The sequence below is a fragment of the Rhinatrema bivittatum genome, chromosome 3 (genome assembly GCF_901001135.1).
Source record: "Rhinatrema bivittatum chromosome 3, aRhiBiv1.1, whole genome shotgun sequence".
In the NCBI taxonomy this organism is placed as follows: Eukaryota; Metazoa; Chordata; class Amphibia; order Gymnophiona; family Rhinatrematidae; genus Rhinatrema; species Rhinatrema bivittatum.
The window spans coordinates 110838511-110863473 of NC_042617.1; the positions used below are offsets into that span (position 1 = coordinate 110838511).

The 24963-nt window shown below is 42.9% G+C and overlaps 1 protein-coding gene across 2 annotated transcripts in view; it reads right to left on the minus strand.

The window, feature by feature from the left end:
- APLF (aprataxin and PNKP like factor) overlaps positions 1-24963 on the minus strand; it is a 447297-nt gene that overhangs the window by 48831 nt on the left and 373503 nt on the right. For both annotated transcript variants that reach the window (XM_029593580.1, XM_029593581.1), the window contains exon 9: positions 10457-10503. In XM_029593580.1, coding sequence (XP_029449440.1) covers positions 10457-10503 — 47 coding nt within the window. The remainder of the gene's footprint in view (positions 1-10456; positions 10504-24963) is intronic.

Here is a 24963-nt window from a genome sequence, read left to right on the forward strand (position 1 = left end):
TCCCTGGAGTTTCAAATCATGACCCCTAGTTCTACTAAATTGTTTCCAATGGAAAAGGTTTATTGACGAAAATGGATCATTAAATCCTTTCAAGTAGCTGAAGGTCTGTATCATATCACCCCTGCTCCTCCTCTCCTCCAGGGTATACATATTCAGGTTCTTCAACCTCTCCTCATAAGTCATTCGATGGAGACCACCCACCATTTTGGTCACTCTTCTCTGAACCGCCTCCATCCTGTCTCTGTCTCCTTTGAGGTACAGTCTCCAGAACTGAACACAATACTCCAGGTGAGGCCTCACCAAGGACCTGTACAAGGGGATTACCACTTCCTTTTTCTTACTAGATATTCCTCTCTCTATGCAACCCAGCATTCTTCTGGCTTTGGCTATTGCCATGTCACACTGCTTCGTCAACTACAGGTCGTTAGACACTATCACCCCAGGGTCTCTCTCCTGCTCCTTGCACATCAGCCCTTCACCCCCCAACGCATATAGTTCTTTCAGATTACCACATCCCAGAATCATGACTGCATTTCTTGGCATTGAATCCCAGCTGCCATATCTTCGACCACTCTTCCAGCTTCCTTAAATCCCACCACATTCTCTGTACTCCTTCCGGCATGTCCACTCTGTTGCAGATCTTAGTATCATCCGCAAATAGACAAACTTTATCTTCTATCCCTTCCGCAATGTCGCTCACGAAGATGTTGAACAGAACTGGTCCCAACACTGATCCCTGTGGCACTCCACTTAACACTATTCTCTCTTCAGAGTATGTTCCATTTACTATTACCCGTTGTCTTCTATCTGTCAACCAGTTTGTAATCTATGCCAACACCTTGGAGCTGACTCCCAAGCTTCTCATTTTGTTGAGTCTTCTATGTGGGACCGCATCAAAAGCTTTACTAAAATCCAAGTAAATTACATCGAGCGCTCTTCCCTGATCCAGTTCCCTAGTCACCCAATCAAAGAAATCAATTAGAATCGTCTGACAGGACCATCCCCTGGTGAATCCATGCTGCTTCTAATCGAGCAACCCACTGGATTGTAGATAGTTCCCCATCCTTTCCTTCAGCAGAGTCTCTATTCATTTTCCCACCACCAAGGAGATGCCAACTGGCCTGTAGTTTCCAGCCTCTTTTCTGCTTCCACTCTTGTGAAGTGGGACTATCACTGCTCTTCTCCAGTCACTAGGCATAACACCCTTTTCCAGGAATCTATTGAACAGATCACACAGTGGACCCGCCAGCACATCTCTGACTTCCCTCAGTATTCTGGGGTGAAACTCATTAGGCACCATGGCTTTGCCACTTTCAATTTTCTTAGCTCTTCCCATACATCATCTTCCATAAATGGAGTTAAATCTAATCCATCCCCTTCTACAGTCTTGATAACAAGTGACGGTTCTTCTCCACGGTCTTCCTTAGTGAACACTGAACTGAAGTATTTGTTTAATATTTCTGCTAATTCATCATCTCTCTCCACCCATTGATCCTTATCCCCTTTCAATTTCACTATACCACTATGCACCTTTCTCCTTTCTCTGGGAGGGAGGGAAATAAACAATGGCTAGGAGGACTGGCTGGTCTTTATTTTAATTCTTAGCCCTAGAAAGCAGACAAAATAGCTCTCTTTCATGTATCAATTTCAAAAATGCCCTTAACAGAAAAGGCACAATCTTTTGCTAATATAAAGCCCTATTACATTAAGCACAGGTAAATTACAAATAAATTTACACTTAGTTTCAGCAAGATCATGAAGCTCATGAAGATCCCAGCTCCAAAAGTTTCAGTCTGATAATGTATCATTTGTACTCACTGACCTTCACTTAGAAACTTTTATTAGAGACAAGGGCTTGGGATGAATTGTTATCAAGTTGGTAAAATGTCTATTTATGGAATAAAATTCAATACAAATTAAATGGAAAAAAAAGAAAAGAAAACAACATGCGGATTTCTATGCTATTTTGCTCCAGCTTGACCAGCCACTCAAATGGAAGGTGTAAACTATCTGGAACCTTTTAAAGCACATACTTTGGACCTTCTCATTTTAGAAGGGAAACTGGTGCAAATTACACTGACAAAAGTAACCTGAGTACTTTGTACACAACCTGGGCTATTGAAAATTGTTCCCTAAAAGTCATAACATACCCTTACAGAGAAAGCAAGTGTTGCTTACCTGTAACAGGTATTCTCACAGACAGCAGGATGTTAGTCCTCACATATGTGTGACATCACAGGATGGAGCCCTGTACGGAAAACTTTTCTGTCAAAGTTTCTACAAAGCTTTGACTGACACTGGCACTGAGTGCACTGAGCATGCTCAGCCTGCAATTATCCCTGTGACCACAGGTGTCTCCCTCAATCTCGTCTTATAGCTAAAAGGGCAAGCAAAACTAAAATAAACGTAAAAACGTATACAGACCCAACTCTGCGGGGTGGCAGGTGGGTTTCATGAGGACTAACATCCTGCTGTCCTGTGAGAATACCTGTTATAGGTAAGCTACCCTTGCTTTCTCACAGGACACGCAGGATAGTAGTCCTCACATATGGGTGAGTACCGAGCTGAGGATGCTCGAGAGTGCACCAAATGCACCCAAGACGTGCGAAAGGCGCAATATCGGGGGTGGAATTTGGATTGGACGGCATCCTGAAACCCTTAACGGGTTGGTGGAAGGATATTGGGTAGTGAAACCAAAAAGAATAAGAGTAGACGGACTGGCCAAACATGGAGCATGCCGGCTAGTCATATCTAAGCAAGAATGGGCTGCGACGGTATGGAGAGAACTCCAGGTTGCAGCCTGATAAATATGTGCAAGCAGCAGCGGCCGAGGGGAAGCTATTAAGGCCGGGACAGACGCAACAGAGTGTAGTTACACACAGTGTTGTAGTGAAATGCCTGCTTGTTGGTAGGAAAAAGAGATACAGACCATCATTTAGGAGGAATAGGTCTGTTTGCCCACTGGAACTCGCAGCTTGACTCTTGCCACAGAAGGAAAGAGTTAGGTGGAATTCCTATGGAATGTAGTGTGATCTAGATAGAATGCAAGTGCACTATTACTGTGCAAGAAGTGGAAAAAAAACCTTTCTCTCTGGTGAGAGAGAGGTGTTGGAAAAAATGGGCAGAGTATATTCTGAGTAAGGTGAGATGCAATGTCTACAATTAAGAAAGATAGGAAGTTGAATTCGAAAAAACCACTTGGTCACGGAGGAACGCAGGGTCAGATGAGTATGTAACAAGGTGTGTAACTCACTGACCCTGTTGGCAGAAATGACATTTATGAGGGAAAAAATTTCCCACGTCAAACTTTGAAATGAGAGCAATGGAAAGGCTCGAACGAAGAACGTATGAGACTTAAAAGATAAGATATAGGTTCCGTTCCGTGACTAGTGAAAATAGAGGCGGCTTGATCAGTGGATAATCCATGGTAAGCTGACTCAGAAGGGGTTTTACCATTAATCAGGTATCCCCACTCCCAAACGATACACCAATTGGAACAGAGGTGTACCTATGTGGAGGATGTCTGGGGAGCAGAATCCAAGGGAGCAAGAGAAAAGAATGGTGTAGAAAAAAGAAAAAGGGTAATACCCTTTTGTATGCGTCGTGTGGTAAATCATGCCATTTTGAATGGTAGGGTTTATGTGTGGAAGGTTTTGTGATGCTACCAGTACCTGAGAACATCAGTAAGTCTACGATTTGTGACTGACTGGTGAGAAGGCGAACTGGTTACTGGTGTGATAGATTGAGAAGTATGGGAAGCATACTGGTCTCGGCCAGGACGTGGGTCTGAGGAACAGTGAACCCCGTCCCGGTTCAGCATTAGAAAAGTGCTGGCTATGAAAGGCAGCGGAAGAGACACATTTAAGATGCCCTTGAAGGAAGAAAGGCATCTATGGGAATGCATTGGAAACATGTGTAGGGAGTAGAATCTGTGCACCGTATGGTTCGATTTGGACGCAGAGGGCAAGTTCGGTTGACCTCAGCGCTAGAAGATTTTTCTCGCTACACATGTAGTTTGAGACCATTCTAGAGGATGGAAACCTATATGGAGAAGGTCTGCTAGTGCATTCAGTAAGTCTCTTAGATAAGTGGCCCGAGGATGCATGGAGTGAGCAAGGGCCAAGGGTAGAGCTGCGCAGCTTCCTTGCAGAGCAGCTAAGAGGTTGTGCGTGCTTGTGTGTTGGAAAGCACATTGTCCCTATGCTGTCTGTCTGTATGTACAAAGATTTGTTGCAGAGGCAGTATTGGAAGGAATAAGGGTATAACGCATGGCTACAAGCTCCAGGAAGTTTATGTGAAACTGTGCCTGGAGTGGAATAGACGCATATTGGGTTGAGAAGATTTTAGGTCAAACTTACAACCCTGAGGAAATGCGAACATGAGCAGGATCAGACTAGGTTTTGGTTCTAGATCTGCAATATAGATGAGGGACGAAAGCGGTTGAACAGCTTAGACCCACTGATAATGGAATTTCACTGAATCTAACCCATAGCAGTTTTGGATCTATGAGGAAAGTGCATAGTGAAAAAACCCCATAGCCCGACAATGAAGAATTGAGGGGCTGAGGTTATGGAAAAATGCACACAGTTACATGTAAGAATTTATTAGAATGTCTGCGCGTATGCTGGACAGGAAGGTCATTGTGACTGTGGTGTCCAGAAGTGTTGTATAAGGGATTTATGGCAGTGACAGTAATACCAGTTAGTAAATGTATAGTGAGTCATGAAGAAGTAAGAGCTCCTTGCGTGGACTGACTGTGGTTATGCAGCTGTCCATGCAAGGAAAAGCGTGAATGATGTTGCACTCCGCAGAGAAGCAGCATTCAACGATAGTGATTCAATGAATACCCCAGTTGCCGAAGCTGGTGCAAATGGCAGAACTTGGGATTGTAATATTGTTGACTCGCCATAAAGCACATAGAAAGATTAGAGGTAATGTACTTACTGCGATATGGAAGCATGGTAACGAGACATACCATTTTTCCTGTGCCTTCAGAAGAAAGTTGGTATTTCTGAGGTCCAGGATGGGCGGAAAGTAACTACTTTCTGTTGAAAGAAAGAATAGTGTAATTAAAATTCCCCAACCCCCCCTTCCCCCCTTTGCGCTTTGTAGCATCTGGGGAAGTGTACCGGGAACCTTGGTACAAGGTGGGGTGGCCGCTCTGATAACCGGCCGCTCTGATAACCAGTCTCCCAACTGGCCGCTCTGATAACCGGCCAGTTGGGAGACCAGGAGGTGTCCAACTGAAGGGGCTGATGTAATCTGGATATCATGTAACCTCCCACGGGAGTGTGAGCGGTAAAGTCTGCATTTCTGTGTGCTGTCATCAGGCTTCGAGGTGGACTTGCACTTGAGGCAGCATTTGCTGGATCTCGTGTTTAGCAGATCAACGAATGCACCTGGAACTTTGGTTCTGAAGCAGGACTCAGAAGCCAGAGCATTAATCAGTACAGAGCCTCGTTGCTGAAAAAGGGAGTATGCCCTGATGCAATCCCAAAGAAATGAGAGAGAGGTTCTCTTGGTATTGTGGCTGACATAGCTATCATAGCGATATGTGACACTAATACGGTTCTTGGAAGGTACATAACCTAGAACTTTTTGAACCATGTGGCCCGAATTAGAGAACACATCTCAATGGGAATGCCGCAGAAGCGGGTACTTACCATCCGACGTGGATCGCCGAAGGACGAGCCGGTGAAGATTGCTGGCTCCATGGATTCCAGGTGTCATCGAGGGAGTAGACGCCCGTCTCAACTCTGATGCCTGGTATGGTGGCGCAGGTATAGAGGAGACAGGCTGAGCGTGGCTGGCGCAACCACAGTAGTATTTTGTGGAGGGCCACAATTCCCCACCGATGTCGGTGGGGCACACCTTGGGAACAGGGGAGCCGATTAACGAGCTCGTGAACCGGCCTTCGTCGCAGCGGCTTGATGTCTTGTGACGCCAGTGCAGAATTCTTCGGAACTTGTTCCGGTGTTTCTAGAGCACCAAGGACTGCCAAAACTGTGCGGAACAGTGCCGATGGCAGAGGTGATGTTGCTTGGCCCGAGCATTGTCCAGCATCGAGAAGGATAGCACCGATGTGCTGGATGGCGTCAGTGGCGGACGGTCACCGTTTCGGTGACAATGCATGCCACAGTGCTCGGCCCGGTCTTTCCCCAGTGCCGAGATGGATGCCCTTGCTGTCTTGGATGGCGACTGATGACGGACTGTCAGCATGCCTGCACTGCTCCTGGCACTATGTAGTGTCGCAGGCTAATTTATTTATTTATAGGTTTTTATATACCGACAACTGTTTGCACATCGTGTCGGTTTACAGATAACTTAAAACTTTTTGGCAGTGTCATTACATAGAACAGTAAACGATGCATACAAGAGAAAAACATGAACAAATGGAAACTGGGTAACTATTTACAGGGAACGACGGTTCCTCAACGGGGGGCGGAAGAGGGAAAAGTCGACAGGAGCACATTGAAAAGATAATACAAGGAGCACATTGTGGGGATAATACATGGAGAACACTGTAAACAGCTCACGAGGTCATCGGGGAGAAGGTTATTGTGAGAAAAAGTCAACAGGAGCACATTGTAAAGGGTGATACAGGGAATGCATTAATAATACGGGGCTTTAATAAGAACCCAAAACATGGAGCACTGTGTTTAGGTGAGGACATTACGTGGCGGTGCTATGTCGGTATTGACGGTGTCGATGGCAGCCGAAGCGGTGTCGAGGGTATCGTTAAAAGTATATATGAAAAAACATTGATGACTCGGCCAGAGCAATAATGACAGTGACGGAGCACTGACGGCATCGGCGTAGGCATATATGGGAACGATGTGGCATCGAATAATCGAAAAACCATCGTTAGTATCAGAAAAAATGATACCAGCATCGACAGAGTCGATGACCGCATCGACAGGAATGTCGAAGACACCGATGGAAACGACGTGGGCATCGATGTATGGAGGCGGGCGCCGACGGCATCGGTGGCATGGCCACGGGCATTGATGATATGGCCACGGATATCGACGGTATCAATTGGATTGACTCGGGTACCAATGGCATCCATGCCACGGACATGGGCACCGATGGAATCAATGTTGGCATGGACTCCATCGATGGAATCGACCCGGGCATCGATGGCCATCGATGGAATCGACCCGAGCATCGATGGCCATCGATGGAATCGACCCGGGCATCGATGGAAACGACCCGGGCATCAATAGAATCGACCTGGCATCGATGCTCATTGATGGAATAGACCTGGCATTGATGGAAAGGACCTGGGCATCAATGGCATCCATAAAATAAAGGATGGCATCGATGGAAATAACCCTGGCATCGAGGGAAGTGCCCCGGGTGACGGTGGCATCGACCCGAGCATGGATGGCAGCGACGATACAAAGTGTATGTCGATGGCATCCATCCGGGCAATGATGGCACCGATGAAACCGAAGGAAAAATCAGTGCCATGGATGAAAAAACATGGATGGCACTGATAGAAACGATGCAGGGACAATGGCATCAGAGTACCGTGGGGGAGGGGTACCGATAGCATCTAAGAGTCCAGGATGGTCTGAAGGGGGTACAGACTGTAGCAATGGGGGCATCAACTACGCGAGGGTACCGAGGAAATCGAAGGACCTGAATCGACAGGGGCCCTGGTGGCAACGGAAACCATAAAAGTCCCTGTCCCACTAGTGCTAATAACCAGGCAGAGTGTCACAGAGGAACACTCACAGGCTATGTGTGGCTAACTGACAACATAGGGAGAGGGAAGGCCACAGTCGGTTGGCAGGCCAGGGAGGTGACAGGAACCGACCGAAAAAACAGGGCATAGTACTTACCGAGCGTCGAATAAACATACGTTTAACCTCTCCCCTCTTCCAGTTCCAAGTTTATTTTCCCTGTTTTATTGTAACTTTCTCACACCTTTTAATTGATTCTCTGTATTTAAAGTTCACAGTTCTATTGGAAATATTTATTACGTTACGCTATACTTTACACACATTGTTATTTGTAAACCGGGTTGATGTGATGCCTATCATGAAACTCGGTATAACAAAAATAATAAATAAATAAATAAATAAATAAATACGCGAAGGGAGACGCATGCAGGGAAAAGTGTTTGTAAAGTAAAAGTTTAAGTATTTCCGTAAGGAAAATGTGTTAGAATTTCTCACAGAGCTCCTAACTGCTATGTTTACTTTACTGCAGAGCGGAAAAAAGAAGACTGAGGGAGACATCTGTGACTCACAGGGATAATTGCAGGCTGAGCATGCTCAGTGCACTTAGTGTGCCAGTGTCAGTCAAAGCTTTGTAGAAAATTTGACAGAAAAGTTTTCGCACAGGGCTCAATCCTGTGAGGTCACCCATATGTGAAGATTACCATCCTGCTTGTCCTGTGAGAAAGGCCTGTCTCAGTATAACAGGAGATATATGGGTCATTTACTATGCTGCTGTATTTTAACGCAGGAGGGGGCAAATACAGTAGGTTGCACTAAAACAACACAGGGGGGGAGGCATTCCCATTTTATTTTCCCCTGTGGTAAAACACCGTGGATTTTTTTTGGGGGAAAAAAATCCCACAAGAAAAGATACCATGAGGAAAAAGGGGACATAAACGTGATGGCGGCCCCCTTTTTCTGGGGCCACCATCACCTTAAAGGGCCACCAGGGGCTCAAAAGAACCCCCCATTTGTCAAATCCTACCCAGGGGGTCTGGGCAGATCTCCCAACCACCCCTTCACCATTTCTAAGGGTGACCCAAAATAATAATAATAATAACAATAAAAAAAGAACAGAAAATAAGTCACATGGTGAGCCCTGCCTCCGCCCCAACACCTTCACTTTCATATTAAATTTCTCAATTCAAAAATCAGGCCTTCCATCCCCAGTAGCAAGCACTCTTCCCCCCCCCCCCCCCCCCCCCCCCCCATGGACTCCTCCTTATCTACAACAATCTCTGATAGTCTAATGGATCCTCCCACCCCCTGGATTGCTCCTTAACTCAAAATGTCACCCTGATGATTCAGTAGGGACCCTGAGTAACCCCCATAGGCTCTAGGCCCTGGCGGGGACCATTTTCTAAAATGTCACCGCCCAGCATTTGCCCCTATCACAAGACAGCAGCAGTCTATAGAAATAGAAAGGAGGATCTGGAAAGAAATGCTGCCTTCTACCATGTGACCAGATTTGCTGGTTCACCAATCCACCCCTGAAGCTCCAACTGACCAATCCACCCGTTTGTTTACAATTTTAACACTTCTTACATTCAGTTGTGCACATTGGCAATTTTATAAAATTGTTGGATGACATACATATAAATATTTCAGATATGTGATTAAAAACATTTTGAGGGAGATAAATATGGTACAATTATTACCTTTGAGATTCAAAAGTCTCTATATAACTGCAAAGTGATCAAATGCCAGCTACTTTTATTTGCCATAGACTGCATCATTGAAATCAATACAACCAAACATGGATTGCTTCTCAACCTGCAGGATACCATAGACTGCTGGCAGTTTTAAACTACTGGCTCTCCATGTACCAAAACATTAGGGGGCCAATGCTCAGCCAAGCGCACTGTTTAACCTGTGGTTGGATGACCGTCCACAACCCCTTATGCTATAAGGTAATCAGAGCATCCAAAATGTGTGTCCACCCCCCCCCCCCCCCCCCCCCCCGCGAAAATAATAGTGCTCATAATATGCAACAATAGAGCAGGCGTTAATTTCTGAGAAGCCCAAAAAAATGTAGACCAATGATGAAAGCAGAAAATACTGCTTTTTTATACATACTCTGACTTAATATCATGGCAATATTAAGTAGGGGGAACCAAAAGGTTAAAAAAAAGAATTAAAAAAAAACAAAGTGCCGGCAGTGAGGTTAGGGAAATGGATGCTCAATTAATGAGCGTCTGTTTTCCTAACCCGTGGCTGTGCACAGGTTAGGAAAACGGATGTTCGTAAAATTGAGCGTCCGATTTTCTAACCTGCTGACAGTCACCTCTCCTGGGCACCCACTACCAAGGAGGCGCTAGGGTGCACATTTGTCCCTAGCGCCTCCTTGACAGTGTGACCCCTCATTTAAATATTGAATTGCGCACCCAGGAGAGGTGGCTGGGCGCGCATTAGGAATGTTGGCGCTCAACACTAAGCACCCGTTTTCCGCGCTCATTTATTGCATCGTCCCCTAGAGCAGTGATGGTGAACTCCAGTCCTTGAGTGCCATAAACGGCCAGGTTTTCAGGATTTCTACAATGAATATGCAGAAGACAGATTTGCATGCACTGCCTCATTTTATGCAAATCTATCTCATGCATATTCATTGTGGATATCCTGAAACCTGACCTGTTTGTGGCACTCGAGGACTGGAGTTCACCATCACTGCTCTAGATTGTTTAATACATTATTATACATCAATAACAGTTTATTTAGCAAAATCATTTTACCTGGACATTTAGTATGTTTGTATTCTAGCTTGTGTTGTGGATTCTTCCTGAAAAGAAAGAACACAGATGAAGTAAACAAAACATTTACTACATAATTAAGCTATTGTAGACCAATGATGAAATAGGGTCATGGTGGTTTTATTCAGTGATCCAAATCCAAATACTGCTTTATTTATAACTTGATAATTCACATGTGCCCAAAGTGGCATACAGAATCATCAAAAATACATATAGAAATAAACATAGATAATGTAAATATTATTTCATTCTCATATGTCCCTCTGTACAGCATGATTGCTCCCTGCAAGGTTTACAGGAAGGATAAGTATAACCAGCTGTGAGACTGAGATTCTGTGCTGTTGAAAGAGCACTACCAGCACTTATTGGCACCATTTTGATTTTTTTTTTTTTTTTAATCATTTTAGCAGAGTTAATGTAACATGATGGTTTCTACTAGGTAGCTGATTTAGTGATTAGAATAATACATTAGTAATCAGGAGACCTGGATTCAAATTCCATTTCTACCACCAACACTCAATGTGCAAGTCACTTGATCTCCTATTGTCTCAGGTACCCACAAAGAAGATAACTTTAAAACATGCGCGAGTGTACCCATATACACTTACATAGGGGCACGCATGCTCATAATACATATAAATCTACCTTATAACCTGCTCACGTATGTAAAAGATATGCAACATGTATTTTCAACATAGCTGGATAAGGTTTTACTTATCCAGCTAAGTAGCAACAAAGTCAACACTTGTTTGACACTTACAAAGATAAGGGTCAAAAAACACTACTTACTCAGCTAACGGCTAATTTTAAAAGCCCTAAGCGTGCTTACAGCAGGAGATATGCACCATTTTGATTTTTTTTTTTTTTTAATCATTTTAGCAGAGTTAATGTAACATGATGGTTTCTACTAGGTAGCTGATTTAGTGATTAGAATAATACATTAGTAATCAGGAGACCTGGATTCAAATTCCATTTCTACCACCAACACTGAATGTGCAAGTCACTTGATCTCCTATTGTCTCAGGTACCCACGGGCGCTCAGCCAATGAAAGCACGCCCATCTATGTGCTTTCATTGGCTGGAGCGTCCGTCAATTTGGGCGCTCTAGCCAATAAAAGCACATAGACGGGCGTGACGCACGCAGTGACGTCACGCGCGCCCGTCTATGTGCTTTCATTGGCTGGAGCGCCCAAATTGACGGGCGCTCAGGCCAATGAAAGTACGCTTCGCTCGCTCGCTATCATTCCATTGTGAGACCGCACCTTGAATACTGTGTGCAGTTCAGGTCACCACATCTCAAAAAAGATATAGTTGCACTGGGGAAAGTGCAGAGAAGGGCGACCAAAATGATATGGTGCATGAAATGGCTGCCCTATGAGGAAAGGCATAAGAAGTTAGGGTTGTTCACTTTGGAGAAGAGACAACTGAGGTGGGATATGATAGAAGTCTACAAAATCATGAAAGGACTTGAACAAGTTAATGTAAATTGGTTATTTATTCTCTCAGATAATAGAAGGACAAGGAGGCATTCCATGAAGTTAGCAAGTAGCTCATTTAAAACAAATGGAAGAAAATGTTTTTCACTCACCACATAGTTATGCTCTGGAATTCATTGCCAGAGGATGTGGTTACAACAGTTAGTGTAACTGGGTTTAAAAAAGGTTTGGATAAGTTCCCAGAGGATAAATCCATAAACTGCTATGATGGTAATTAATAAGCAATAGTAGTTTGTGATTTATTTAATGTTTGGATACTTGCCAGGTATTTGTGACTTGGATTGGCCACTGTTGGTCTGACTCAGTATGGCATATCTTATGTTCTTATGGGAACTGCATGCACATGGACGCCCGCACACGTCTTTTAAAGTTAACCAGTAAGTGAGAAGGCCAGATAAGTAAAAGAAAAGCACTACTTAGCTGGATAAGTAAGATAGCCAAATAACTAGTGACTTAAGGCTTACCTGGCTATCTTACTTAGCCGGATAAGTAACACTTTTGAAGACTTTTGCGGCTAAGTCGAAACTTATCCAAATAAGTGGAATGCATTTCCTAAACATCTGTATTTGTGCTCCTAATTTTAAATATTTACTCATGGAGATTTCACACGTGTATTTTCTTTAGCACTTGCCGGCTTTTACATGCACAAGTCAAGGAATATAAAAAAATACGCGCGTGAAGGAAATTACTAGTTTTACCAATGTGGCCACTACTTTGCTTAATCCATCTCTAGGTCATCGATATCCTCTTGGTTCTTCAGCCTGAACTTCCCTAGGTTTACCCACATCCATTACCTAGTCAGTATTTAACAATAAACACTTTTATTCTCAATTACACCACATAATTAGCAGGTAAAAATATATGCAAGTAACAGATTTATGTTCATCACTTTGGCAGGTTCTAAAATAGCAACTTATACAGTAAATGTTGGCCCCTGGAATGCTTCTGAATTACCTCTTTTTTTACATGTATTATTTTCCTCATGCACGTATATATGGACATGAATAAAACGCATGGTGTTCGCACACGGGCCATATGCATGCGTATGTAGCCCTTTTTGTGTAATTATCTCTTTTAAAATTTACTTTTTAGATTTTAAATTCCTTGGGGGGTGAAAGCTCATTAAACCAGTATGTAATTTACTGTAAAACATCCTGATTTAGACTACTAGAGCGTCACAAAAAAAAAGATAGGCTTATTTATTAAAATATGTTAAAATCGTGCATTCTTTCCAGTTTTAAAACCAATTTTCTGAAGGGCATTAAGGCTTTAGTAAATTTGGTGTTAAAAATGGAAAGGACACAGATGCATTACACCACCTGTAATACACAGCAATACCAAATATGGTAACATGACCCCATTTGTTGGGCTCAGTTCTCCCCAGTTCCTCCCCTTTGAGGAATAAGCCCCCTCTATAGCCAACTTCCCCAATTCCCCACTCCAGATGATCAAAGAATTCTGATTCCCTCTGCTTCTCCAGATGTCCAAAGAAGTCTCTGGCAACCTAATGTCCCTCGACCCCCCCCCCCTTTCGAATGACCAAAAAAGTCATTAGTGGCTCCTCCACTCATAACCCCAATGTCCAAAGAGCTGTACAATGGTGAATCTCTTTCCCATTTCAATATTCAAAGAAGTCCCAGGCATCTGGATATCTAAAGAAGTCTCCAGCAGCTTGATACTCTCACCTCACCAAATGTCCAAAGAAGCCCCCAGGGGCCCTATCCCCCAAGCCATAACATCCTAATCAAGGGGTTCTGAAGTTCTGATCCATCTCCATGGCACATTCAGAGCAAAGGAGCACATGGGATCAACTATCATTTTTAAATTGGCAACAGTGGAAGGTGTGCTCCCTCCTCCCTCTGAAGGCATAGGGAATTATGGGAGGAATGAGGCCTTAGGGGTTGGATTGGGACCCTGGAGCCTCTTAATAGGGACTGCTGGGGGAAGAGGAAGAGAGTGGGCTGCCAGGGGATTCTTTGGACATTTAGGGAGGAGGAGTTGGAGGATCTTGCTGGGGACTGCTTTAGACTTTGTGAGGGGGAGGAGAGAAAGTGATCAGTGCCCACACTGGGGCTTGTGATTGCTGGCATAGGCTAATTTCAACTTAACTACATCTCCAGAAAAGTTGTTTTAGCATTAGCCAATGCATTAAGGGAAATCATGTGACTTAACACAGTATATGTGTTGCGTCCGTCGGTCTCAGACGTCTTCGACCTCTGTGCCTTACCTTTCTTTCTGCTCTCCCTGCTAGCCTTGGGATGATGGCTACTGCCGCATCTTCATGCCGCTCTCTCCGGCGTCCCCGGAATGGCAATGGCAAGGCTATCCGCCATGTTTCTCCTGAGGTCCTCCTAGGGTGCGTGCACGCACGCCACCCACGTCTTTATCCACGTCATGGCGGGAACCTCAGGGGCATCCCCCTCGAGTGACGTCTCGCCATCTGGGTATTTAGCTTGCCCTTTGTTTGCTAACAATTCGAGTTAGCAAGGATTGGAATGCCTCCGGTCTGAGCTACTCTGCTGTTTCCTTGCTGCCCTTCGGGGTATTTCATCTAACCTGAGTACCCGCTCCTCGGGGGCCCTAAGCTTTCTTTCAGGTGCCTATCTGGGATACCAGGTACTCGCTCCTCAAGGGCCTGCTCGCCCTACTTTGATGCCTGCAATCCAACTACTTCTGCCTGCTGGGATCTCCATCAATACAGCTACCAACTTAGTGAGTAATCTAACCTTTGTCAGTCTATCTCACCTACAGCTCAGCACTGGGAACCTACATCCGGGACTCCCTATACTACCAAGAGCTGCTACATCTATCATTGTGGGATGGGTCTCCTCTGCCGAGGGCCCCTGGACTGCTCTTATTGGATCATCTCACTACTGCCAACTCTGGTGGTAATCCTGCTGTATAATAAAGACAAATATTCTGTGTTTACGAGTCCCGAGTCTAGTCTAGTACTGCGGTCCCTCACAAGGCTCCCTCCCCATGGGAGCGGCCATCACCACAGTACCCAAGAATCCACTCCAACACCTCAAAACCATAACAGAATGTTTTCATTTGAATATTAATGAGCTGCTTTCCATGCCTATTTACCAGAACATGATAATATATGCTGTTAGTAAATAGGCCCCATTAATTTCAGTGGGGCCTATTTATTAACAATGAGTCTTAATATGTTTTAATAGGTCCCTTAATTATTTAGCAAGCTAAAACAGGTTATTTTGCATTGATGACAAAACACAAGCATATGCATTACCTTTAATGTACTTTAGTAAATAAGTCCCAAAGTACAATAAAATAGATCAACTGTCAAGTACTACAAAGCATTCAATAAACAAGCCTTGTTCCATAGATAAATATGTCATTTTTGTTATATGAAAAAAAAATAAAAAGAAATGCCATATAAACACTAAAACTACTTTTAAGGCTTGTGGGATTATAAATTTTGCACTAACAGAGCAATCAACAGTGGAAATGCAAAGATTCAAATATTCATAGTCCTGCCAGAGTGACAGTGTTGCTATTTAACATCCCTGTGGGGTTGATCTGTTCTTTCATCCTAATGAGACTGTACTTCATTATTAACCTTTACCAACTCTAATATAGTTACAAACTAAATTATTCTTACTATTACTGTTATTAATAATAAAAAGAAGTAACAAGTTGGGAAAACATGCAGAGGCATTGCTTCAGCAATGCTTACCAACATAGATTTGTGGAAGGACTGTGATTGGGTTTAGCAGGTGATTGGGAGTGTATGGTGCCTGTGGATGAAGGGAACATATGTGTAGGTATGGGTGGGAGTGGTGAGTTGTGTAGGCTTTACTCAAGGCAAGTCTTGCCTCACAAATCTGCTTCACTTTTTTGAAGGAGTTAATAAACATGTGGATAAAGGTGAACCGGTAGATGTAGTATACTTGGAATTTCAGAAGGTGTTTGACAAAGTTCCTCATGAGAGGCTTCTAGGAAAAGTAAAAAGTCATGGGCTAGATGGTGATGTCCTTTCGTGGATTGCAAACTGGCTAAAAGACAGGAAACAGAGAGTAGAATTAAATGGACAATTTTCTCAGTGGAAGGGAGTGGGCAATGGAGTACCTCAGGGATCTGTACTGGGACCCTTATTTTTCAATATATTTGCAAATGATCTGGAAAGAAATACAAGTGAGATAAGCAAATTTGCAGATGATACAAAATTGTTCAGAGTAGTTAAATCACAAGCAGATTGTGATAAATTGCAGGAAGAACTTGTGAGACTGGAAAATTGGGCATCCAAATGGCAGATGAAATTTAATGTGGATAAATGCAAGATGATGCATATAGGGAAAAATAACCCATGCTATAGTTACACAATGTTAGGTTCCATATTAGGTGCTACAACCCAAGAAAGAGATCTAGGCGTCATAGTGGATAACACATTGAAATCATCGGTTCAGTGTGCTGCGGCAGTCAAAAAAGCAAACAGAATGTTGGGAATTATTAGAAAGGGAATGGTGAATAAAACTGAAAATGTCATAATGCCTCTGTATCGCTCCATGGTGAGACCGCACCTTGAATACTGTGTACAATTCTGGTCGCTGCATCTCAAAAAAGATATAACTGCAATGGAGAAGGTACAGAGAAGGGCTACCAAAATGATAAGGGGAATGGAACAGCTCCCCTAGGAGGAAAGACTAAAGAGGTTAGGGCTGTTCAGCTTGGAGAAGAGACGGCTGAGGGGGGATATGATAGAGGTGTTTAAAATCATGAGAGGTCTAGAATGGGTAGATGTGAATCGGTTATTTACTCTTTCGGATAATAGAAAGATTAGGGGGCACTCCATGAAGTTAGCATGGGGCACCTTTAAAACTAATCGGAGAAAGTTCTTTTTTACTCAACGCACAATTAAACTCTGGAATTTATTGCCAGAGGATGTGGTTAGTGCAGTTAGTATAGCTGTGTTTAAAAAAGGATTGGATAAGTTCTTGGAGAAGTCCATTACCTGCTATTAATTAAGCTGACTTCGAAAATAGCCACTGCTATTACTAGCAATGGTAACATGGAATAGACTTAGTTTTTGGGTACTTGCCAGGTTCTTATGGCTTGGATTGGCCACTGTTGGAAACGGGATGCTGGGTTTGATGGACCCTTGGTCTGACCCAGTATGGCATGTTCTTATGTTCTAATGTATGTGTGGTCTGTGTGCTTTTGGATATATTTTCGGAGATGGCTTTGAAAGTGTCTTTTGGTGCCATTGTCAGTAGCTGCTTCAGTTACTTTTCCTTTTCTGTAGGCTTGTGTTGCTATGGGCCAAACTGCTGGAAGAATGATGGGGAACAAGGCTTTTGGAATGGAATGGTGGTCGACATTCAACAGATCTAACAGTAACCACAGAAAGCAATGGAGAATTTCTAATTGGAGTTCAGTTCTTTGAAAATATTGACCAAATTTTTCAAACAAATCCAAGATATTCACATTTTCTTCCTGCCTGCCAAAAAGTGCATTTCTATCCTGTTTTTTAGACAGATACAGGTGAATTTTCAAATGTCATGTGCATAAAAATTAGCGCTCGTATGCATAAAATAGCACAACATGAATATATGTTATTTTCAACACTGCAACTTACACATGTAAATCCGTATATGCGAGTAACTTGCGTGTGTAAGAAAGGGGTTTGCTGGAGCATTCCGAGGTGGGGCCAACATTTATCCAAATAAGTTGCTATTGTAAAACCTGCCAAAGTGATGCATTTATGTGTTTTACTTCCATATATTTACTTCTGCTCAATATCTGGTGTAAGTGATCATTAACATTGTTAAGTGAAAAAATGACTGGGTAGAGGGTCAAGGTGCCATGGGGGGACTTCAGATTTCATGTGCTGCAGAAGCACTGGGTGAATTGGTAGACTAATTGGTGAAATTGGTTATTTCATTGCTGTACGCATGTTATTAAATACCCTGACTTACGTGTGTATAAGCAGACTCATGGGGGGGGGGGGTAAAAGCATCAAATTAATGCGATTAAAATCTACAGGCATAACCTTTTAAAACTGGAAGTAAAAATATGTGGGACTATGATTTGCGCACACTTATCTGGCTAATTTCCAACTTATTTGGCCAAGCAGTGTCTTTCCCGTTACTTAGTCAGACAAATTTGAAATTATTCGGATAAGTAGCGGCAGAAGCAGGCCTACATAGTTGAATAAATCTGAAAAGCACTACTTGCCCATCTAAATAGCTCTTTTCGGATTTATCTGGCTACTTGCCAAACTTGCGCAGCTCGGATTTTTACACACATGAGCATTTGTGCGCGTATAAGTACTTGGATTTTATAACCTGCGCATATCCTTTCTATACAGATTATAAATTACAGCAGCAACTTTATGTGCACCTACATACATGCGTAAATGAGTGCACATGAGCAATTTACAAAATTATTCTCGTAGGGGTAGATTTTAAAAGGCCCGCGAGCGCACATGGATGTGGCTATTTTATAACATGCGCGTGTCGGCACGCGCATGTTATAAAATGTGATTTCCGCGTGCGGGGGGGGGTGGGATTTTAAAAGAATCATGCTAGGACATGATCGGGCTTTGACCAGTTCCCTCCCAGCCTGCTCCAATAAAAGAGTGGACTGGGAGGGAACTTCCCTAACCCTATCCTGCCTCCCTCTTCCCCGACCTCTAAACTTACTCTAGCTATCCCCAAATTTTTTATTTTAATACTTACTGCTCCTCTGCGCACACCGGCTGGCTGCCAGCACACAATTCCCCGGGACAGCATCTAATAGCACTGTCCTGGCCTGCCCCCCCCCCCCTCCCCCGACCCCAGCCTGTCACTTTCCTCAGGCCCGGCACTTCTGCATGTATTGGGGGTTATGTGCCTAGCCGGGCTCTTTCAAAAGCCGGCCATGCACGTAATCCCCAGATTTTACGTATGCAACGCTTTGAAAATTCGGGCGTTAGTGTACATTCAGATGGACAGATTTCTATCCCTTTTATATAATTGTTTTCAACATTCCATCTATTGAAAAGTACAAAAACAGTAAGTAGAAAGAGGATTAATAGTATATTTATAATGAGAAAATGTCAAGGGAGAGAAGTAAAAAAAAGAAACCGTATAAGGCAGGTGTTAGAACTGAGACAGCGCCAGTAGAAATATAGCTAATACAGCCAGAAACACATTAAGTACTGGAAAACCATCCTCACACTTTTTAAAGCTTAATGTATAGTAAATAAAAGAGAATTACTTTATTTTCTGCCTCTTTCTGTACTCTTATTTGGTCTATCTTTCAACTTTTCTACATTCCGTAAAGCAAGTAACCAGAATATTAATATCATTCATCACATATGCCTTCCACTGTTTCATCACACCATTTTCAATTCTTTACCTGGCACAAAAGGCATCATGATCTCACTTATACCCTACTAAACCTATCATGTATTCCTTAATCATCTCCTATCTTCCTTTATTTCCTCCATACAGGTTACTCTTTCTTAAGCTATCCTTTCATGTTCTAACATTGCTGATTGTTTTATTTTTCAACATCCTTAACTTGGACAAACTTTCCCTCATCATCAATCTTTTAATAGACTGCAAGTGAATCCAATTTCTTCAGATTCTTCCAGGGAACAGATTTATTAATAAAAATATTCTAGCACCTTCAGTGGGGAAAATGCCAGTGCAAAGCTGGATCAATTTTTGCGCTGAGGCAACCTAATAACTCTGCCTTCTCGTTTCATGTTCATCTTTAGCTCGCTCTTCATCCATCTGTGCCATCTTACCTTCAGTTTCTGATCTCTTCTATGTCCCTTGCACTCTGTGGAGGCAATTTTCAAATTGTCCAGATTGGGACAGATACTGTGCGCATACTTTTTAACCACCAGCTTTGCATTAATTCTCAAAGCAAAAGTATACATGCACTTTTGTTTTGAAACTTGCTGTGGGTAAAAAACAAATGAGGTCACTTGCATTTGCTTTTTCTGCAGGTAAAGTTTTGCTGAAGGATTTGAAAATGCAATTTGTGTGTGCATGTTTCCTCTGTTGACATAGATATGCCACTAGAAATGCCTCTTCTTAATGTGGCTAAAAGTATGCGCACTGTACACCTATGTAGGCAATTGCAGCTTACCGAGATGTCCGTTTTATGCATATAAATTGCTTTGAAAATTGTCTTCCCTAGGTGCAACTATCTTTATCTATTTAAAAAAATTTAGATACTGCTTTGTCTCCCTCTCACCCACCTGCTTCATTTATAGTAAATAGACAACTATTGCATTTGCCATAAATACCCAGAAATGCAGATCTGTGTGTGGCTCCAAATGATCAGAGTTGGGTCATCTTTTATTTAGATTGTTTCCTCTGAATTTAAAAAGTTGTGCATGTTAGTAATATGCATGGGTCCAAGCAGTATTTTCTAAAAGCCTGAAGTATGTGCATACTAACAGTGTCATATATAAAGGTGATTTCAGAGGCATTCTAAGGTGAGGTTCAATAGGGCATGCAGAAGTTAGCATTTTGGAATTGGTATACATCTGTGCATTACCCAACTTATTTGTGCACTTTTATACCTGATAAGTGAGTTGTGGAGACTGAATCACACCTGCTGTCAGCAGTTTTGGAGTGGGAAGGCTAGGTCAGGTGGTAGTGGGGAGGTCAAGGTGGAATATCTATGTGAACTGGTGGAAGTGTGGGTGAACTGGTGATTAAACGTATGCACAAAAGTATTTTCAATAGCAGAGCACATACTTTGTAAAATAGCCTCCGCACATAAACCGCAGTAAATACATGTATACTGTATGTTACAATTATTTAATGTGTAAAATATGTGCAAGCAGTTTTATAAAATAATAATAGAAAGTATGCATCTTCCTGCAATAAAAAATGTGCATGTACTGAAATTTGCAAACTTTCTGGGCAAAGATATGTAATATTTTATTAACTGTGCAGTTCCTACCATGCAGTTTATAAAATACAGGCATAACTTTGTGTGCATTTACTTCTCTGTGTGTGTGTTGACTTATGCAGACTGTCTAATCTTAACTGCATTTCAAAACATAAGACTATAAGAAATGCCATGCTGGGTCAGACCAAGGTTCATTGAGCCCAGCATTCTGATTCAGACAGTGGCCAATCCGGGTCATAAATACCCAGCAGATTCCAAAAAGTAGATCCATTTTTTTTTTACTCCCTCCCAGGGACAGCTATAGATGTCCTAGTCTACTTTGCTAATAATATTTTATGGACTTTTCCTCCTGGAATAATTCAAATCTCATTTAAACCCTGCTATACTAGTTGCCTTTACCATGTCATTTGACAACAAACTCTACAGCTTGATTGTACATTGACTGAAAAAGTACTTTCTAAGATTTGTTTTAAATCTGATACTTGTTAGTTTGGTTTTTTTTAGTGTTATTTGAAAGGATAAATAACTATCCTTTATTTACCAATTCCACCCCACTCGTGATTTTATAAACTTCTATCATGTCCCCTTTCACCTGTCTCTTTTCCAGGAGTTCCCCGGGGTAGGCTCTTAACCACAGGGGAGCTGTTCCAGCCCTTGTCTCATTTGTGTTGCCTCATCTGTGCCTTTTCTAGTTCTGCTATGTCTTTTTCAAGATGGGGGTGACCAGAACTGCACACAATACTCAAGGTACCTTAACAACTTTGAATAATTTTGTATCATTTGTACATCTTATCATCTCATGTGTTGTTCTCTTTTCCAGATCATTTATGAATACATTAAGCAACAATACTAGAAGTTATTTATATGACTCAGGTGGCAAACACAACAATGCCATTAAGATGATTTTGTGTTCTGCTTTTGTAAGTACCTGTGAATATATATTATTGTTTAAAGTTTTTGAAAGCTCTTCATACCAAGCCACTCCTGCTGTTGAGACTTTAATTAATCAGAGAACTGGTTTCTTGATTCTTATTAAAAGCCCTAATCAGTCATCACACTGATAAAACTTAAATATGACATAAAAAAATGAAATATGGACTCAGGAAAAAATGACTTTTAAAGAAAGGAACAGCATGATGTTTTATTTTGAAAAAGTGTAAAAGTGTTAGGAATTAAAAACAGTATATTTGAGCAACAAAGATTTATAAAGAAATAATGCGAAAACTGGGAACTGCTATTTCAATTCTCATATTTATCCAGGCCTAGATTTCCACAGAGACCCCAGAAGGCCTGTGCTTAAGGCAGCAAAATTATGGAGATGACATTTGCGACTAAATCCATGCTGCCTCCAGCATGACATAGTGGCCGACAGAGCTGAAGGTGGGAGCCACAACTGAGAGCAAATGGGCAGAAGACAGTGGTGGAGCGACAAGTGCTTGGGGGGTTTGCTGGGGCGGAGAGTGAGAGAGGTGGGAATGAATGCTTAACATCTGCAGGTCCCAGAAGGAATGCTGGTAGTGCCTTGGGGTGGCATAAAGCTACATCCATCACTATATCTAACCCATTCTTAACCCTGTGGGGTCCCCCTCCTGCCTGATTAACAACCACAGCTTTAGTTTTAAACTAGCTCTCCAGTGGAGGGCTAGCACCCACAGAAACCTTGATCTCACAGCCCATGTGGAGAGGGAATCCCACTCATTGTGCAACAGCGATAACTTGTAGCCGGGTTTAGAGCTGATGACTGCAAGGCTCTGGAAGGAGCCCTGGGTATGGCCTCTTGCTGAAGACTATTGCTGCAATGACTGGACAGGGGAGGGGGACAAATCTATGGGCAGCTGCAAATGAAGATTAATGGCACATGATCCCAGCCTTAACTGGAAGCCCAAAAGAACAATAGGAAATGGTCTTTCCCTTCCCACCCTCGCAAAAAACAAATGCCTCAGAGATCCAAAAAGATAAAGCACATTAGCTCAAATATGTAAAAAGTTTGAATTTTGCCTAATCTTGGAAGACAAAAATGGATGAATCATTAAACTCTTTACAGTGAGAGATCAACTAGCAAACTGAAAGTTTAGCATTAAGTAAGGCAGTGGATGAGAACAGCTTCCCTACATAGTTTTATTCAGTCTTTGTAAATAGAACAGTGCTGTTACTGGCTAAGATCTTTAGGAATATACCAGACATAGGAGTCCTTCCAGATACACTGTACAGGGCAAACATTTCAGTGATACACAAAAAAGGGCAAGTTGAAAGATTCCTGTGCAAGTTACAGACCAATCTCTCTATTAAACCGTGAAGTCAAAGTTAGCAAAGATTTGGGATGGGAGATTTTGTCAGCTCGTTTGGAGAACTGAACAGTTTATTCTGGATCTAGATCACTATGAGCAGGCACATTTTGTTATAGGGAGGCAATCCTTTGATAACTTTAGGAGACTGGTAAATATTCACTCTTGGGATAAGAATAATACAACGGCTTTGATCATCTCCTTTATATGTGAAAAGGCATTTGACAATGTGGAATGGTGATGCCTGTTCATCCTTCTGAATGGGTGAGGAATCATTTTATGAAAAGGATATCAGCCTTTTATTCACAAGCAAGAGGTGCGATTTAAGTAAATGGCAATAAGTCAGAGTAATTTGAATTGTTTAGGGGAAATAGACAAGGTTGCTCTTTGTCCCTGTTCTTGTTTGTGCTGTCAAAAGAGCTTCCTGCATGTAAAATACATATAGCAAATGTTGCTTACCTGATGTAACAGGTGTTCTCACAGGACAGCAGGATGTTAGTCCTCACAAATGGGTGACATCGAGGATGGAGCCCACCACGGAAAACTTCTGTCAAAGTTTAAACAGAACTTTGACTGGCCCCTACTGGGCATGCCCAGCAAGGCACTGACCCTGCAGCCAGCAGGGGTCTCCCTTCAGTCTGATTTTCAAAGCTACAGGCAGTGCCTAGAAAGTAAGAATAAAACGAACCCAACACCGCGGGGAGGCGGGCGGGTTTCGTGAGGACTAACATCCTGCTGTCCTGTGAGAACACCTGTTACATCAGGTAAGCAACATTTGCTTTCTCACAGGACAAGCAGGATGGTTGTCCTCACAAATGGGTGAGTACCGAGCTGAGGATGTCCCGACTTGCACCAAATGTACCCAACGGTGTGCAGCAGGCACAATAAGTGAGGAGAAATTTGGGAAAGGGCATCCGCACCCAACCGGGTAGGTGGAAGGGTGTTGGTACATCAGGTTGGAAAAAGGTTACGCAAGACAGACTGGCCGAAGATGGAGTCCTGTCTTCCAGCCTTGTCCAAACAATAATGGGCTGCAAAGGTATGGAGAGAACTCCAGGTTGCAGCTTTGCAGATGTCAGGAAGCGGCACCGATCGAAGGTGTGCCACTGACGTCGCCATGGCCCTCACAGAGTGTGCTTTAACACGGTCTTGAAAAGGAATGCCAGCTTGCTCATAGCAAAAAGAAATGCAGTCCGCCAACCAGGAAGAAAGAGCCTGCTTACCCACAGGTTGTCCCAACTTATTAGGATGGAAAGAGACGAATAATTGAGTGCTCTTCCTATGGGAAACTGTACGGTCTAGGTAAAAAGCTAGAGCTCGTTTACAGTCTAGGGTATGCAGGGTCTGCTCTCCAGAGTTGGAGTGGGGCCTGGGAAAAAAGATAGGTAGTATGATGGATTGATTGATATGAAACTCAGAAACTACCTTAGGTAAAAATTTAGGGTGAGTGCGGAGTACCGCGCGGTCCTGCAGGAGCTTAGTGTAAGGCGGATAGGTAACTAGGGCCTGTAATTCACTAACCCTGCGAGCTGAAGTAATAGCCAAAAGGAATAACACTTTCCAAGTGAGATATTTCAAGTCACAGGAGTGCAGAGGTTCGAAAGGCGGCTTCATTAGACGACCAAGAACCAGGTTAAGGTCCCAGGATGGGGCTGGAGGACGCAAGGGCGGCTTTAGATGGAGCAAGCCCTTAAGAAAGCGTGTTACTAGGGGTTGTACTGAAATAGGATTACCCCCAATACCCTTATGGAAGGCGGCTACCGCACTGACATGCATTCTGATAGAAGAGGTTTTAAGACCTGATTCAGAGAGATGCCATAAATAGTCCAAGAAT